Source organism: Gobius niger (genome assembly GCF_951799975.1).
Source record: "Gobius niger genome assembly, chromosome: 8".
Taxonomy (NCBI): Eukaryota; Metazoa; Chordata; class Actinopteri; order Gobiiformes; family Gobiidae; genus Gobius; species Gobius niger.
In genome coordinates this window covers 15527373-15544022 of record NC_136859.1, presented here as the reverse complement: position 1 = coordinate 15544022, position 16650 = coordinate 15527373, and the positions used below count along the sequence as shown (strand labels likewise).

At 42.9% G+C, this 16650-nt stretch overlaps 1 protein-coding gene across 4 annotated transcripts in view; it reads right to left on the bottom strand.

The window, feature by feature from the left end:
- Positions 1 to 561: 561 nt before the first annotated feature.
- The window catches only part of creb5b (cAMP responsive element binding protein 5b), a 33587-nt gene continuing 17498 nt past the window's right edge, over positions 562 to 16650 (bottom strand). For 2 of the 4 annotated variants that reach the window (XM_079561082.1, XM_079561081.1), the window contains exons 7-11: positions 16109 to 16219; positions 6209 to 6520; positions 4209 to 4436; positions 3410 to 3518; positions 563 to 2813 (exon numbers count right to left, since the gene is read on the bottom strand). In XM_079561082.1, the coding sequence (XP_079417208.1) occupies positions 2659 to 2813; positions 3410 to 3518; positions 4209 to 4436; positions 6209 to 6520; positions 16109 to 16219 (915 nt within the window). In that variant the 3' untranslated portion in view covers positions 563 to 2658. Of the gene's footprint in view, positions 2814 to 3409; positions 3519 to 4208; positions 4437 to 6208; positions 6521 to 16108; positions 16220 to 16650 lie in introns of all 4 variants that reach the window. The other 2 variants (XR_013793101.1, XM_079561083.1) reach the window with 2 other exon arrangements.

Below are 16650 nucleotides of genomic sequence, written 5' to 3'. Positions count from 1 at the left end.
ATGCTTAGGCTTAAACCCATATTTTTGGGGGTATTGTTCCTAATTTTTAAGCTGGTAACCAAAACTAGTCATACAAAACTAAAGTAAACTTAAACAGTTAAAACTAAGCAGACAGTCTGAGGTTTAAACAAAGAAAGACTTAAGTTGTTTTGCATAATTTATATATTTGTGACAGGTATTTCTAACCAGTTAAAATTAGACTTTTGGATTAATGTTAAACAAAAGTTCAGTTCCCATTTAAGTTTGCATCTGCATAAAGTTGCTGGTGCTGACAGGACATTCTGGAACACATTTGTATAGAGAAGATGGTGACATGTTTCATCAGCCAACTATCAAGCCGTCTAGACCATTCAATAATTAATGAGTATTCTAAACCTTTAAGAGAGATAACTATTTCATGAGCTGCTTTTTGAATCACCGCACACCATTAGTCCTTATGATGGATGATTGCATCCCTCGAGTCTGATGCAAACATCCACAGTCATCAGGTTTTCAATATTACTCACTCGTCTCAACATTATGATTTGTTTGTTACAGAACAAGTGCTTTATTGTTCATACCGTAATGTAAATGCAATGACACTTTACCATCTGTACAAATGCGAAACAATTGACAAAGTTAAAACAGACACAAATGTACAAAGTTATGCAGACAAGAATGGGATTCCCAGTTCATTACAATAAAATGTATGTAAGCAGTGACAAAGGCCTTTACATATAACAGAAGGCAACAAGTGCAAACATAACTGTATTTTACACATATGTACCACGCAGTTACTCCTCTCATGAAGAAAGGTGGTTGCATAAAATTTACAGGATTACATAAATGAATATTATGTACACTATATATAGTTTAATATTCAAAATAATATAATTTTAACATTAATGCTTTGGAGTTCGTCTCCACCTCAAATAATTGCACACACACTTTTTCGACTGCCAATGCAGTGCACTGTTACAAATGAAACTACTGTGTATTCCAGTCGAACAAATGAGGTCATTACAATATTTTCACATGCAAAAAAGTTCATTTGGAATGATCTATTAAACAAGATATGTTTTAAAAATAACCAAATATAAGGCAAGCTTCATTTCAAAATGCTTGGTTTGACAAAGCCCTTTTTGAGAGAATACACTTCTCCATCTCTGACTTGACCGATCACTCAGACTGAAAGGGTTAAATCAGAGAAAACAGTCCGACGCCGCGGTAAGCTTCCTTCATCCAGGATAAACCTGGTTCAGTTTTAAGGGGTATAACGTAAATGGTTAAATTTGGGCTGAAACCTTTGTTTGTCCAGATATGCCGAGCACATCATGAAGCCAAACACTGTTCGCTGGTGTGTAAAAACGGCAATCACTGAGAATTACTTGGACCTTAATATGGCTATTTGAGCCTCTGAGCCAGAGGACAAAGTGCAAAGACAGCTCTGCTCCACCTGTTAGTGGAATGTAATCATCCACCCATCTGTAAAACACAGTGCATTATGGTCATGCTAATTAAGCAACATTCCTGGTCATTGGGGAAAAGTAGAGAAGGCATTACGTTTCGCGGCTGCAGAAGAGATCGAAAAGCTCGAGCCTATTCCATTGGCATTTGGAAAAGCAGATGCCTGATGGAGAGATCAGAGGTCACATGGGTAGCAGTTTCACACTTCCTTCTGATTTTGTTCGTACATGCAGCAGTCACAAATACTTTTCTCATAGTTACTACGAGAGGCAACATTGATTGTTCTGAAGAAATGATAAGAGTGGCACCATTTTTCCCACGTTAAAAAGTCAGGCACATTGTGACATTTTCAAAGCACAGATACTGTATAAACTGCTCATCTCCAAAATTGCTGTTGGTGGGAAAACATGCACATCCACACTTTTCCATGTTGAACTTAGTTCTGGGACAGAAAACATAACACATGCATTCAGACAGAGCAAACTAAAGGTTTCCATTTATAATGATTAGGAAAGAGGATCCAAACGATGGGTCCAGATGCATAAAGAGAAAGAGCCACTATATTAAAAGCTTAACTTGGTCCTGGAGAGCGGAGTGTGAACCCCGAGCTGCCTCACTGGTGTCACAGTGTACAGTTCTAAAGCTACAACAGCTGTATGTCCTGTGGACCACACTGGCTTGGCCACATTGATCACAGCGAGGATATACTTTACATTGTACATAATAAACTTTAGATGATCAATACTGAGATGTATTGCTCATATTTGATCATATGGGATCTGTAGCACTCTTTAAGAATACCACTGTGGGGTAACAGTCTTGTACACCTTTGTCCCAGACAGTCACCTTTGACAGATCCATGTTGCATATATGTGCACACGCTCTGGTGATGTCGCTTCTCTGTGCAGAGGCGACTCACACACTACATGTTTCAGAAGCCGAGTGTCAGAGGGTAGTGTCCGTTTCCAACTTGGTCCATTTTGTACCACAAAGAGCTGACAGAGTTACTTAAAGGCTGCATGAGATTAGCAGGGCTGCCTAACCTTTAAGCACAAAAGCTGGTTAAGAACAACAAACCGAAGAACATATGCATTAGTAGAGTCCGTTTATAAAAATACATACTGGAGCTACTGTATAAAGAGCAGCCCTGAGGCTGTTGAGGTTTTTCGTCTTGAAGGGATTGATATGGAACAAGTGCTCAGTCTCTGTTCTTTAATGAATAGGATTAATGTCTGTGCGATGGTTGGCTTGTCCATGCACACTGCTGCCCCCTACAGTCGTGGTGGAGGTGGTGATGGTGTTGTGCTGAATGACCTGCTGCTGAGAGCACACTGGCGCTGGACTGCCCGACGGACTGGACTCTGGACCTAAAGACAGCAATGACAGCAATTTACTTTTTAGCAAAAGAAACAAAACAAAAAACTATTGAAATTAAAACCAACAAGACATCAAAACAAAATCAGATTCTGGAAAATGTTGGACACATTAAGAGTAACAAAGGACGATGAATCAGTAAGACTTTCTGTCTGAATTTGGTGCTCATTTTATGAGGACTATTGAGTCAACAGGAGAAGAAACTTACCGTATTCTCCTGTGCATATGCCACACAGAGAAGTGCCGTATCCCAGTTTTCTGAAATTTGAGTTCACCGTATCAAAGGTGAGACAAAGGTGTCAGACATGGTTGGACTTTAGTTTAGAGTTTGGAACATGAATTTGAAGTTACTGTAGTTTGTGATGTCTCTTAGGTCTGTTGAGATGGAAAACAGTTCAAAGGCTAAAGCCATTTTACTGATTCTGAATGTTTTCTAAGGCAATGAGACAAACCAACACTCATCACTATATCAGTGGCTCTGGACGAGAAGATAACATGTACTTTCACTAAGAAATTATTTTTTATCTCCATTTGGTTGAAAGAACAGATAAAAGTGTGTTTTCCCAATCTCCTAAAGTGTGTTACTCACTAAGGTAACCTTGGGATTCCTTCTGCATAGTGGTGATGGGGCAGTCCTTGTGTGTGAGCAGAAGCTGCTTGAGCTGAGTCACCTCATTTTTCAGCATGGTCACTTCATTCTGAAAGACAAAGAGCTTTTATTTGACCCACTTTATTTTCATTAATTTCTTCTTTTATTAATCAGATGCCAAGCCCAGCACTGAAAATTGGGGACTAATAACACACATAAAACACAAATAAATACAGAACACATTTAAAGTGGACATGTCATGCATATGGAGCCTAAACATAGACGCCTCAGCTTTAATATTTTACATTTTATAATTTATAATTAAATAGTAACAATGAAGTGCAGGGTGAAAATCTTGACTGGGGCTCCTCCTGCTGGCAGCTATAGGAACAATTTTCTTAAAACACAACTTCCAGGTTGGATACGGTGTGGTTCGCAGCTCCAGCAGTGCGTGATAAAGACAGTTCGATAATGTTGGATTATGGGATTTAAAAATGTGGAGGACAGTTTTTGGGTTTGAACCATGACACAGTTGTAATCAGGAAGTAGAGAACGAGGCGCTGACACCATAGAAGAAGAAACGGCTATATTTAACAGCTTTGTCCGAGGATTACACAGAACTGCGTGAATGTTGTGAAATACTACTCCAGGTCTGAAATAATGTTAAAACATGGTTGAAACCTCAAGAAAGTTTTGCATGATACGTCCACTTTAACACTCACCACTAGGGCCCAAATGTTTTGGGGTCAATATTGAGGTGTCTATGTTTTGTCTATGTTATGTAGATATTAGTTAATACCTGAAGTTGCATGTTGGTCTGCGTCAACTCCTCCGCTTTCTTCTCTAAAGACATGACCCACACTTTCCTCTTTTGTCGGCACCTCGTCGCCGCGGCCCTGTTTCGTTCGAGAAACTTGCGCCGCCGCTCGTCAGGGTCTTCGTCCATAGCCCGCCGCCGCCGCCCACTGCTCTGAGGAGGAGACTGCAGCGTCTGCGTGGGCTGCATCTGCTGCGACGCTGGGGACATCTGAAACAGGTTGTGTTCAGGAGCATTGCATTAAAACTGTGGTGGAGGGCAGGTTAAATTCTATGTAGGGCTGAAACAACTAATCGATTAATCGACAACTAATTGTAGTAGTAGTAGTTTCTTCGGTCTGTTCATTCCTTTAAACATAAATACATTTCCAATTATTTGTGGACAACACGACCGAAAGGGTTTAGGCTGAAGTGAAAACTTATAACGCCTAACCCAGTTTACAGACTTCCACGAGAGAAAACAAAAACAAAACACAAACATTAATAATGAACAATATCAAGTGTTAAACAGAAGAGAAAAAAAAATGTATCTGAAGTTAGTAACATAAAATCGATTACTAAAATAGTTGTCAACTATTTCAGTAATCGATTAATCGTTTTCTAGTAAACATAGACTAAAATAGAGCAAAAAAGACCTGAAAATTATGTATTTTGGAAGAAAACCTACTTTGTTTTTAAAGTTAGGGTCTGCAGTGTTTTGTACATTGTAAATTTCATAAATATCTGTCTTTGTCTCGTCCAATCACAAAGCAGAATTAGCACAAAGAGCCTCCTACAAACGTTTACTTTAAGTTTACTCCATCAACATGTCCTCAAGCGGCGCCACTTTAGCTCTATGTGATAATTTTTTTTTGAAAAAATACAATTTTCATGCACCTTTCACAGCCAATCGATTAATCGATTAATCGTAAAAAATAATCAGTGGATTAATCGATTACCAAAATAAACGTTAGTTGCAGCCCTAATTCTATGGTAGATTGTGTCTTTAACAATATGCAAATTAATGAATTATTTCATAGAGCATATACACATGTAACAAAGCCTGGCACAAAGTTCTACAAATTCTTGGTTAGCACAAATTAACTAAGGTCAAAACAATTTCCCATAAAGAAGTGTAAACACTTCATCGACAGAAGCAAGTGTTGTCAGGCATTAAACATAATAATCTGAAATTTGGACACCTCCTTGAAAGAGTGATCAGTGCATCATTCGATCGAGGGTATGAGACTGATGACACACCTGGAAAACTTCCCGGCACCTGTACATTGCGTCCACAGCCTCATATGTCTAAACATGCATCTAAACGTCAGCCCAGCCCGGTCGTTTGCTGCCTGGCACTGGCCCAAGAACAACATCTGCTTGTGCCCCATGTCGCATAGCCCGGCTGTGGGTGTCGCTGTGCCTTGACGGAGTGACTGGGCTGATTCACCTGGCTGCCCACCTTGTTAAAGAGGTGTCAGGATGCAGTTTTCCACCACCCACTTCCACTCAGACTAACTGCTCCAGACACAGGGCCATTTCTGAGACTCTGCTGCACTGACAGACCTGGACATGCACTTGGCAAGGTCAAATGTTTTCAGTCTTCAGATCATTAGCATTTTTATGAGAACCATGGAAAATACAAGCATCTGTAATGGCCCCTGTGCATATGCTGAGTGTTGTTTTAGTGTCCTAATGTGGCACATTTGGAGCATATACTCATTCAGTCCAGTTTGATGTACGTATTTATATTTAGGCCCCCCCCCCCCAACGTTTACAAAATGAAATGGCAGTGAGCTGTTTATGCTTTCTAAAGACCCTTGAGTAACTATGGGACTCTACAAAAAAGACAAAGAAAGGCCATCAATTAGTTTTCTCTTAACACTTTGCAATATTTCTTACCAGTTGATCCGCAGGCATACAAATACAGTTCAGACATTAAGCCATGTGTCTTTATAGCAGTGGTTGTCTTGTGCTTATTATGTGTAGGGCCATGTGTCTCACCTGTGAGGCCGAGTGCATGTTTGGGTGCGGCGAGCTCTGGTGGGGGTGCCCGGGGTGCAGGTGGGGGTTGTGGGAGTTGTGATGGGCCGTGTGTCCTTGTGGGTGATGGTGTGCGCCTTGGTGATGATGGTGGTGGGCGTGATGCTGGTAGCCGTGGGGTGGGGCCTGCAGGTGCTGGTGGGGATGGGAGTGCATGTGGTGGTGAGTGCTCTGTTCCTGTCGAGAGGTCATCATCTCCATCATGTGGCTCATAGAGTTCATGTTCCCATTGGCGATGGCTCCGGGGTGCTGTGAAAGTGCAGCTTTCAGCCTCTGAGGAGACAAAAGAGAGAAAATTAATTTGCGCGCTCAGTCTATCCACTCGTTACTGTGCAGAGCCTGTCCTCCATAAAATGATGAACAGCGTCATAAATCTATGTGTCACTGGAAGAAATCAAAGCTAGTTAGCCTGTCCTCTGTCTATCCTTCAAACCTGTCACTGCCCCATTTCAGCAGCCCCTCTTTTCATATCCTTAATAGCTTTTTCCTCGTAATGATGCTGTTGTGTGTGGATGAGTGGTAGTCCGTGGGATGGGCCATGTTTTACCGGCGTGTTGTTTTAACCGCACCGTCTGAATCTGCACATACAGTACATGTTTGCAATACAACTTTTTATGGGTGTGTTTGCCTGGGCTCTATTCAGAGAGTTAAGTTAATTTTCAAAAATATCAAAATCAAAACGTTTTTTCCTACAGGCCAAGGCATAAATTATTTCATTTAGCTGTAGAAACTGTTGCTGTTGTTGATATTGCACATTCATTTTGCCATCCCTATAGTATCAGTATAAACTCTCAATTTACTGTAGCAGTTTTGAGCTCCCTTCCCCCTTCTCCCAGCTGCTGTCAGTAGTCCACACTATGTCCAGGGTCCATATCTTTTAACAACCTTCACATTCATGATTCCCATTGGGAATGACATCCAGCTGGTTTGGATCACTGAGCTAAGACATGGTCTGAGAACTCCAGCTCTCTCACTGTCCGAACCCTATCAACCACACGGAGAGCAACGTTTACTTTAAGTTTGCCTCCAGCACATTTTCACGTGATAGTTGGCAGAAAAGGTGTCTTTGTTGTTCATTCACGAACAGAGGTGCACTTGAAACTAGAGGGAAGTTATGACCTTGCCAAGCCAGTTTTCTTAAAGAGCAGTTTCTGTCATACCAATAAGATACCGAGCATTTTGACACAGCAGTGTATTTCCTAAAATACTCAGTTGATGTTTTAACATAAAGTTTATTTGTAAAACCCCTCACACCCAAAACCACAGCAGCAGAACCCAGAACAAAGACCACAGCTCAACCTGCGGCTTTTGACACCCAGCCACAAACATTACAGCAGATGACAGCAATGAAATACGACTGAGACAGTACAAAGCCAAAAGACAACGTCAATACACAGCTGATTTAAATATTTTATAGATGTAATTGAGCTTACAAGGCATGAGCGCAGCGAGCCAGGGACATCTTCTGTTTATACCTAACTCAAAGCGAATACTAAAAACACACCTCACACACCTTGCAACTTCCTCACAGCACGTCTATCAGCACCGGAGTCAACCTCTCCCCCTGAAACCCGACACCAATCAGAATGTGACAGTCTCCTGCCTCTCAGTCACAGTATCGCTGAAACAAATGCACTTTTGGCTGTTGCGTTTATGTGGCCTCCATGTCTGGTGTTGGCAACACACCAGCCGGGAAGGACAGCGGGGTAATGGGAGGTGCCGTGGGACAGTGATAAAAAGAGGGGAAGGGGGAGAGGGAAGGGGGGGCGAATAGATGGCTTCAAGTGTCTCCTCCCGAAACAGTGAGAGCCCGGGACGAAGAGTGCACATTTATTAGCATCTCCAGGCGAGTCCAGCTGGCAGCGTGCGGCTTTCTGTTTATTAAATGAATTAGGGCTGCATCCAAAGAGCCCTCAAAGTGTCAGAGAACAGAAAGGTCAAAGATGCTCCGACATGCAGGTCAGACAAAGAGGAGAAAATCAATTAACATTAAGTCTGTATTAGAGGAAAGAGAAAATGTCTAAATGTCTTACCACAGTCCTTGCCTGTCCATGCACTTGCACTGCCGGGCTGGTACACACTCACTTAAAGTCAACTGGTCCACATCCTTAAGTCTTTGCATCCCGGACCACAGTGACGCAACACAGAGACGTTAGCGGAGCAGTGATAGCAGCCTTCATCAGCGGCCTAATGCCTCCTGAACACATGGTTGTGTTTCTCCAGACTTGACTAAGCACATGACGCAACCACCACATGCATTTGTCTCTAATAACACACGCAGATTCTCCTGCTGCAACATGGCTGCCACAAAAAACAGTCATTAAAGGAATGCAGGTGTGAGCCTGTGGCGGATGGGATGGCACAGACCTAGTCCAAGCACTCTCTCCTGTGCCCGACTAACCGTAATTACAAAGCAGGGTTTCTCATTCAGAGTGTGAATTAGAAAAAAGGGTGATCAATCGAATAGTGATGAAATCTCTGGTTGATCTTGAATATCAGCATGGTGCTCTTTGTGGCAGCTCATTGTTTGAACTTTGAAAAAAGTGCTTTTGTTAAATAGTACTATGATTCAAAAGTATTATGTTTCTTGAGCTGAGGTTAATTTTGAATTCAATCTTATGAACCATATTAGTACAAGCCATATTCATTGTATTATTAAAAAATATATAATTATCATTATTTAAAGCATTTTTCTTTGTGTAATGTCACGCAACCCTAGACATTTAACAAATAACTAATGATTAAATGGATGCGATAAGTGAGATTTTTACTCAAAAATGTAATGACTGTGCCACCACATTCTCAACACACATCTACAACAAACTGAGCAGGGTCCTACACTAGAGGCAAGTTCAGCTTCAGTCCAGATAAATTTGTAAACCATGAGCCGCTTTATCAGTAAAAAACGTTCTCCAGACACAACATTTCATACATAGTGTCAGTGCAGTGAGCACAGTAGCTTGATCGATTTTCTATTGTAAAAACACCGGCCACAGTTTGGTTATCTTCTGACCCGAGGCCAGCTATCTCCTCTGTGACATTTGACCTCTCCACTCACTCGTTTGCTCGAACGCCTGGTTTATGTGGCTCAGCGTTACCAGGTGATCAGCCATTACTGATATTTATTAAAGAGCACTTCCTCTTTGACACTCCGGCGCTGAGTGATGTCTCTGTGAGTGCTCAGGGCACATCCTCAGGTTTGAGCTGGTCAGATGACTTCATATCTATTAACCCTGTTAAGAGCAGAAATTAGGAGCACAGAGCAGGTACAGCACAGACCACGCCTGCCTCAGGATGGGTAAATCAAACTGAGTGAGGTCAAAGCTAGCACTTTTATACCCTTCCAAAGTGGGCAGTGTACTATCAAGGGACCTGCGGATCTCTGGCGCCGAACAGCTGAAAGATTTAGCCACTCTGAGCAGTCACTGTTCAACTGCAAAAACACGAGAGATATGAGATACTGTGTTTAGGATTTGGAAAATTAACAGCTGTTTGTAACTTAAAAAACACCAAAAAAATGACATGAAAACGGATCCTATTGCGATTTACTTCTTTGCCTCTTTGGACAGTCTTGGGAACTTTTGCTGCAGAACATTTTCCTTAAATATGTAACTGTGTCTTTATGTCTCAGGCTCAGCATGGGTTCACATCTGCTGTTGAAAGCAGAGTGTAGCTGTATGACTTTACCAACCTCTGAGTGGGCCTAGTTCTACGTTCCTCGGCGGTTCCTGCGCTGTTGCCCACAAGTATCGGCCCAAAGACCCAGCCTGTGTCCCCTAAAACTCCACATCCCCATTAGTGGTGTTTTATTAGATTTCCCTGTTCCCAGAGAGGCAGTAACATCCCCCACTCCTCTCACGGCACACACCTCTGGCCTGTGCCTCCGCCCCCTCCTCTGCCGGAGCTTGCCAAGAGCCGGGGACTGTTAAAGTGATTTCCTCGGGGAGCGGCCGAGCAGACAGTCTGATGGGAGTGCTCGGCTGTAATGTCGCCCCTCTGTCCTCACCCAAATCCTGGTCTGGGCAGACCAGAGAGTGACTGGGTTTTGGCACAAAGAGCAGATCCACAGTGAAACATAGACATACAAAACTCATACAGAAAGGCATACAGAACCACGTTTACATGCTAAAAGGACTGCGCTTGTTGTCCAACTATACTGACCTCCTGAGAATCGGCGAATCACTCTTTCTTGAACTATATTCAGGTCTAAATTACTGCAGGTGAAAAAAACTGTTGGCCAACGTTTCAATCAAGGAGTACGAGTAATAATTAACAAAAAACGATTCCAACTGAGTTTTAAAAAACGGCTCCTACAAAACCAGCTGGCCCTGGATACATACTAGAGACACATAAACATAGACTTATAGACATAGACAGCACACACACAGGCAGGAGGTGAGCCCACATGGACTAGCTGTCGTGCCAGGACTCTTTGGTGGTGCTCGGTGGTGGTATGGGTGCAGCGAGCCTCACGCCCACTGAGAAGTGTGCTCCAAAGCATGTGCTCATTCTCTTGGCAGCTCCTCCACCCTGTCAACTTAATGGATGGGCCTCTGACTCCAGTCTGCATATCCCTCTCTTGTAAAGCCCTGCTTGAGCACAACCTACATTGTTTTCACAACAACCTTAATCTGAATAAAGAAAACACCCAGCGAGAAAGCCGTGAGGACACAATGATATCAAACAGCGACAGAAAATCACTGAGGATTATGCATTAGAAGTGACACTAGAGGATGTACTACGCAGAAATGTGACAGGAACACAAAAACATCTACGCCCCGTTGTTGGTGACCTCCCTTGTGCACCAGGGGCTCATCCGCCCAGAGTTTTTACCAGAGCCTATTCATGACACCTGAACCATGACCAAATGGCCTTTACATACAGCTCTCTTCAGCGTGCCCAAAACAACAGGCAGTCATCCCAGTGCAAACACATGCCACGCTCTGGCCAAAGCCCTCCTCGATGACCCAGCTCTGTCACTCACAGACGCAGACACAGGCATTTTGCACCAGCTTTCAGTTGCTACAACAGCAACAACTCATTCGTTTGTGTCCATGGAATATGAGCATAACCTAATGTGTCAATTAGAAAGTTCGGCACAACAGTCTGAAGTCTACTAGTGGATCTTTTCCGTCTGAAAATTACCTCCCGATGGACTCAAGAATTGGTTTGAAATTATAATGTAAAATGATATTCTATAAACAAACAATTGCAAATATGTATGTCAATATTGTATGTTAAATGAAATACCAGCAAACACAGATATAGCTTAAAATAAACCAAAATCAAAACAAACTTTCTACTGCTGTTGTCACAATTAATCATTTGGCTCTTAGCATGAAATAATTTGGATGAATTTTGGATAAAGTATTGACCCAAATACAGTTGGGGGAAACATATTACAAAAGTAAGGGTTACACAGATTTTTAGTAACTAAGGAATATAACATATTACTTACAAAAATACGGGAATATATTAGTCATTACATTGCAAATAACTCAAGTTACAAGAGCATTTAAATGCATGAATGAAAAACTCCCCCCAAATAAAATGCAGCATGCCAAATCAAGTTGGACACTGGTGAATAAGATCTGCAGTCTGTAAATGTCCTCAAAACAAAACACAAGAGAATGGGGGAAAGCGAAGGAAAAGGAAATCTCTGACTGCACTTTTGCTCCGTGGCATTATTACTATTTTCAGTTTATATTTAGCCAAAAGTAACTCAAAAGTAACCCAAAGTAATATAACTCAGCTACATGTTTTAAACAGTAATATGTAATACAAACATAGCTGTAGAGCTGTATTTACTAATATATTACATTTTTTAAGAAACTTGCCCATCAAATAAACAGAACCTCTGAACATAGCTCATTTAAAGTAACCGTCCTGATTCAGACAGAACATTTCTCAGTGTTAACAGCGTTCCATGCCTAAATCTTGTGACCTCCTGCTGTTTGATTACAAAGACAACATGGTTGCCCTTACATTGTACACACACATAAACGTAACGAGTCTAGCTATCTGTGGTCAGAGCCGTGGATGCAGCTGTGCTCTCCTTAGCTCACGGTCTCTCCTCAGTGACATCATACCATAACAATGCCACCATTCACACAGATGTTGCTAACAAAACCTGGAGTTGTGCTATTATTGTGCTCCTCCTCACAACAGCGCATTAACCCCGAGGTGCTCCTACAACAACACTGAAACATGAACTAGAGATGTATAGGGCTGCTAATGGCCTGAACGCACATGGTCATCTAATCACTGTATAGTTAAAAACGGGCACAAACATGGCTGCCTCTCATTGTATTTCATAGCAGTTTCCTTGCATATAGAATTCTCATTTTCCACTTGAGTGTCCCACAGCTGGTTGCAATTCCTCACTATACTATTGAAGACTGTAAAAGTGGGCTAACTCGAAAATAAGTTACATTGGCAAAGTAGAAACACTTCACTTATTGGTTCTCCTGTGTGCAATGAAATGTTTCTCTAAGAGTCACACAGTTTTTTCCCTCCCCAAGTAAAAAGGAGTACATTTAGCGCATGCCAGGAATTATGTCATCCAGCCTGCTCATGCCAGCTCCACTGCAGAGCTGGAAGAGGCGAACATACATACTATTGTTTACCTCATAAAAAAAAAAAAAGAAAAAGAAAATCAGCACCTCGCCTGATGCTTAGTGACAAATTTATTGTTCTTAGTAACAATGTAAACAACGGGTAATTGAAAGTTAATACGCAACACATTTTGGAGCGAGCAGTCCAGGACGGTGTGTTTGAACAGAGCAGAGCAGAGGGATGTGAAGCCTGTAACAAAAAGGTAGACACGTGCCCCACTGACAGCATTGTTTATTGACGTCACTTGGAACCGGCGCGATAAGGCTATGTTTGGGCTTCCCTTGTATGACAAATGCCAGTGATACGATCTTAGAACAAAGCGTGGGCCAAAATGCACAAGCAATTGTCTGTTTTAGTTTCTGGTATTTATCAGTATTCACCTTAAAGATGCACTATGCAACTTTTTATTTGGGAAAAAACACCTTGATATTTGTGCATATTAAACCTTTTAATGACTCAGTGGCGTTATGGGTGCAGCATGGCACCTTTGCTTTCCCTCACAGTGGCCTTTATGCTGCTACAGGATACATTTTTTTCGGGGTTCGTACCAGAAACTGTCCAGAAACCCCAACACAATTGATTTTGGAGCGTCCACACATATGAAGAATTTTTTTTTATAAAAGTTACATAGTGCACCTTTAAATTTGTAGTAAAACTTTCTCAGTATATGACAAATGGTTCCTCAAAGTTTACAAAAGAGTGCATCATACTTCTACCAATTTAAGTTACATTGCTTCATTGGGTGTCCTGGTCTAAGAGAGGACCCTCATGTGCATGTTTTAAGTGGTAGCGGGAAAAACAGACATAGTGAGAACATGCATAATATTAATTCTCTTACTAGTTTAGTGATTATAGCATGTTACTCCTCTGCATGCCAGGCTGTGTGTGCACTGTGCAGTTTCTGAAAAGAGAGAAACCCAGACTGTTCACAGGGCTGCGCGGTGGGGTGACGTAATGCCTTGGCCGCCGCTCTGTGGAACTTGGCCTGCTCTGAGCCCAGTTTCCTCCACACTGCGAGGGTCAGCGGTCCCACAACCACCGGCGCACAACACGCCGCGCTCTATTCCCCAGACCACAACAGAGCCGCGCGCAACCACACCCGCCACCGAGCGCGGCCAGCGTCTCCGAAAAACACAAGCGCTTGACCCAAAACTAATAAAAACACGCTAATCTCCGTGGCGTTCACCAAAAAGCATTACAGCATACGCGCAAGTGCAACCCAACCACTTGAATAATGGCACTTAAGGAGAGATAGGGAGGAACAAAGATGGCACTGATGCACGGATAGGCAGTCTTCAGGCCGGAGAGCACAAACAGAGAACTTACAGTGAGATATGAGTCCCCAAGGGGCCGCAGCAGTCCTCCGGCTCATTAACTATTTACACCAGAGACAGGCCTCCAGGCTGCTCGGGACCACCACAAAATCAATTAGCCTTCATTAGCCTGGACTCTGGGGCCGGGGCATTCTTCTCCTGACAGGGGAGGGTTAAACCTGCCCCATCGACCTCCTGTTACCACCAAACAGTGCACAATCACTGCAGTAAAGGAGGCAACAGTGTCCTAAACAGAAGTGTCCAAGTGGCTCTCTGTTTCTTTCTCTGAGAACTCAGACTGTTAAATCACAATTTTGGTCTTATTCAATGAAATAAATACTAATAATTACCTTCAGAGAACCTACAGAATTAAAGGCATCTCAACATCAAATTCAGCAACTTTTCCTATTTTGTGTGATGACTGAGTGAGGACCAATGGGATCCCTAGCTTACGGTCCTTAATACTGTCCATCTATTCGGTTCATGTGGATCAGCGCGGCTCTCGTGCCTGTGTTGTCCGAGTGTAAACGCGGTGGAGCAGCCAGAGTGCATCCAGGTCCGTGTCTGGAGGGTGTGGGGTTACAGCGCGGAGATTTCCCATTGGTGGAAAGTCAACATGGCCGGGGTAATGTGATTAGAGGAGGATTGTGGACGTCGCAGGGGACACATGGGCCTGATCATGGCCCGGTTATCCGATAGCGGGGTCCGTATTTATCGACCAGGTCCGGGCACGGATATTACCGACATTAGAGACTTGGACTATACTTATGAAGCCTACCTTGGAGATGGGGTCGTGATAACTAAATTAGCCTCTCACTTTCTGTCCACAATCATGAAATTCCATCAGTTACGTTCAGACATCGTGGAGCGCTTATCTCCATTGATCCACATTCGGTTGTTTAGCTTCACGTCTGAATGGCCAACTAACCAGAAAGTTGCCGGGCCAAAGGGTCTGTGGCCGTTTAGTGACTGCATATGTTTATGGGAGGCCCAACAGAGCATTTACAATTCAATTACCCCGATAGAGCTGGAAAAAAAGAGTAAGATGTGTCTGGATGACGGCCAGAGGAGAGATAAGCTTAATACACTAATATTGTGTTACCCCAGAGTGTTACCATAGGAACAGCTGAGGGGATTCAAAAGACTACAAAGACCATCAATCTTGAGAGAACAGGAGGAAGAGGGAGAATTAAATGCCCTGGGAATGCTCCTCTCTCCTTTATCAGAGCAATAAGTCTTCTAATGACCTCTGCTACCTTTGCCTCCACCGCACTCCGCTCCGTATCAGCCTACCCTTCCATGCAAGCACAATAAACGGCCGCTTTTCATTAGACCCTGTCATTCTTTGATAGCTCCGACTTTTTCAACACAGACTTTCCCACTTTGAGGGTATTTATTTTAAAAACATAGGCTGGCCCGTGGCGTTGTTGCTGCAGCCCTAAGCCCCCGGATTGTAACTGTTTATTCATTTGATGTCAATAAGAGTTTAACTGTCAGTCACGAGAAGCACAAGTACAATTTAAACTACAAGAGCAGGTGTCTTTCGTCCTCCACTGAACCACCTTCACCTGTGCTCTCCCGTCTCAGGCCAGTCTCACTCCACACTTTCAAACTGGCTGTTTAGAAAAGGATGAGGTCATGTGATTTTCCCCACTGTGTTAAACTAGTGCTAACAAGTTGCAGAACCTACAGAACATGTTTGGTACATTAAGATATACATCAGACTGTGCGAGGGCAGCTCAGCGCAGCCACATAAAGAGGCCTTTATTCAGCCCGAGTCTCTGCGCGGCACTGGCAGGTTCAGACACAGCTTTGATTACACACCAATGATGAAATCCACACAGGCCTCCAGTACAGCACTGCTGGCACCGCTCAGTGGAAAAGACTGTGTTTAAATGTGCCCCGTATATATATTCAGTGTGTATAGGCTCACCATTTTGGTCTCTGAGTGCATAGCGGGAATGTGAGTGGAGGAGCAGGAGTTGCCGTGGCTCGGACCATGCATGCCCATCATATTGGAGCCCATAGACATCTGCCTCTCCATCTAAAGATGACAGCATTAGAAAATGTCATTCACACAGTTCACATGTTTTAAAATACAAATGTGTAATTTATTTTGTGTTCATTTATGACAAGGGGAAAATTACACCACTGTTATTTCCTTAAATATCAGTAGAGACCTTTTTTGTCCTACCAAGTTTGGAGATGAGAGAAAACCAAAGGCTACTTTCACATGACAGACTGCCCAGCTCTGTGTGATGATAACTGGAGCTGCCCCAAAACAGGAAGCCAGCACAAAAGGACTTAACACAGGAAGCTGCAGCACCCGAGCTGTGTTTCTTTGCGGCGAGTGGGGAGCGTCAGTCAGGCTAACACTTCTAAACCATGTCCTCTTCATGCTACATATCTTAAAAAGGTGTAAGATGACTCAATCTCTCTCCTGGTGTGCCTGTTTTTGAGACAAGTAAATTATAA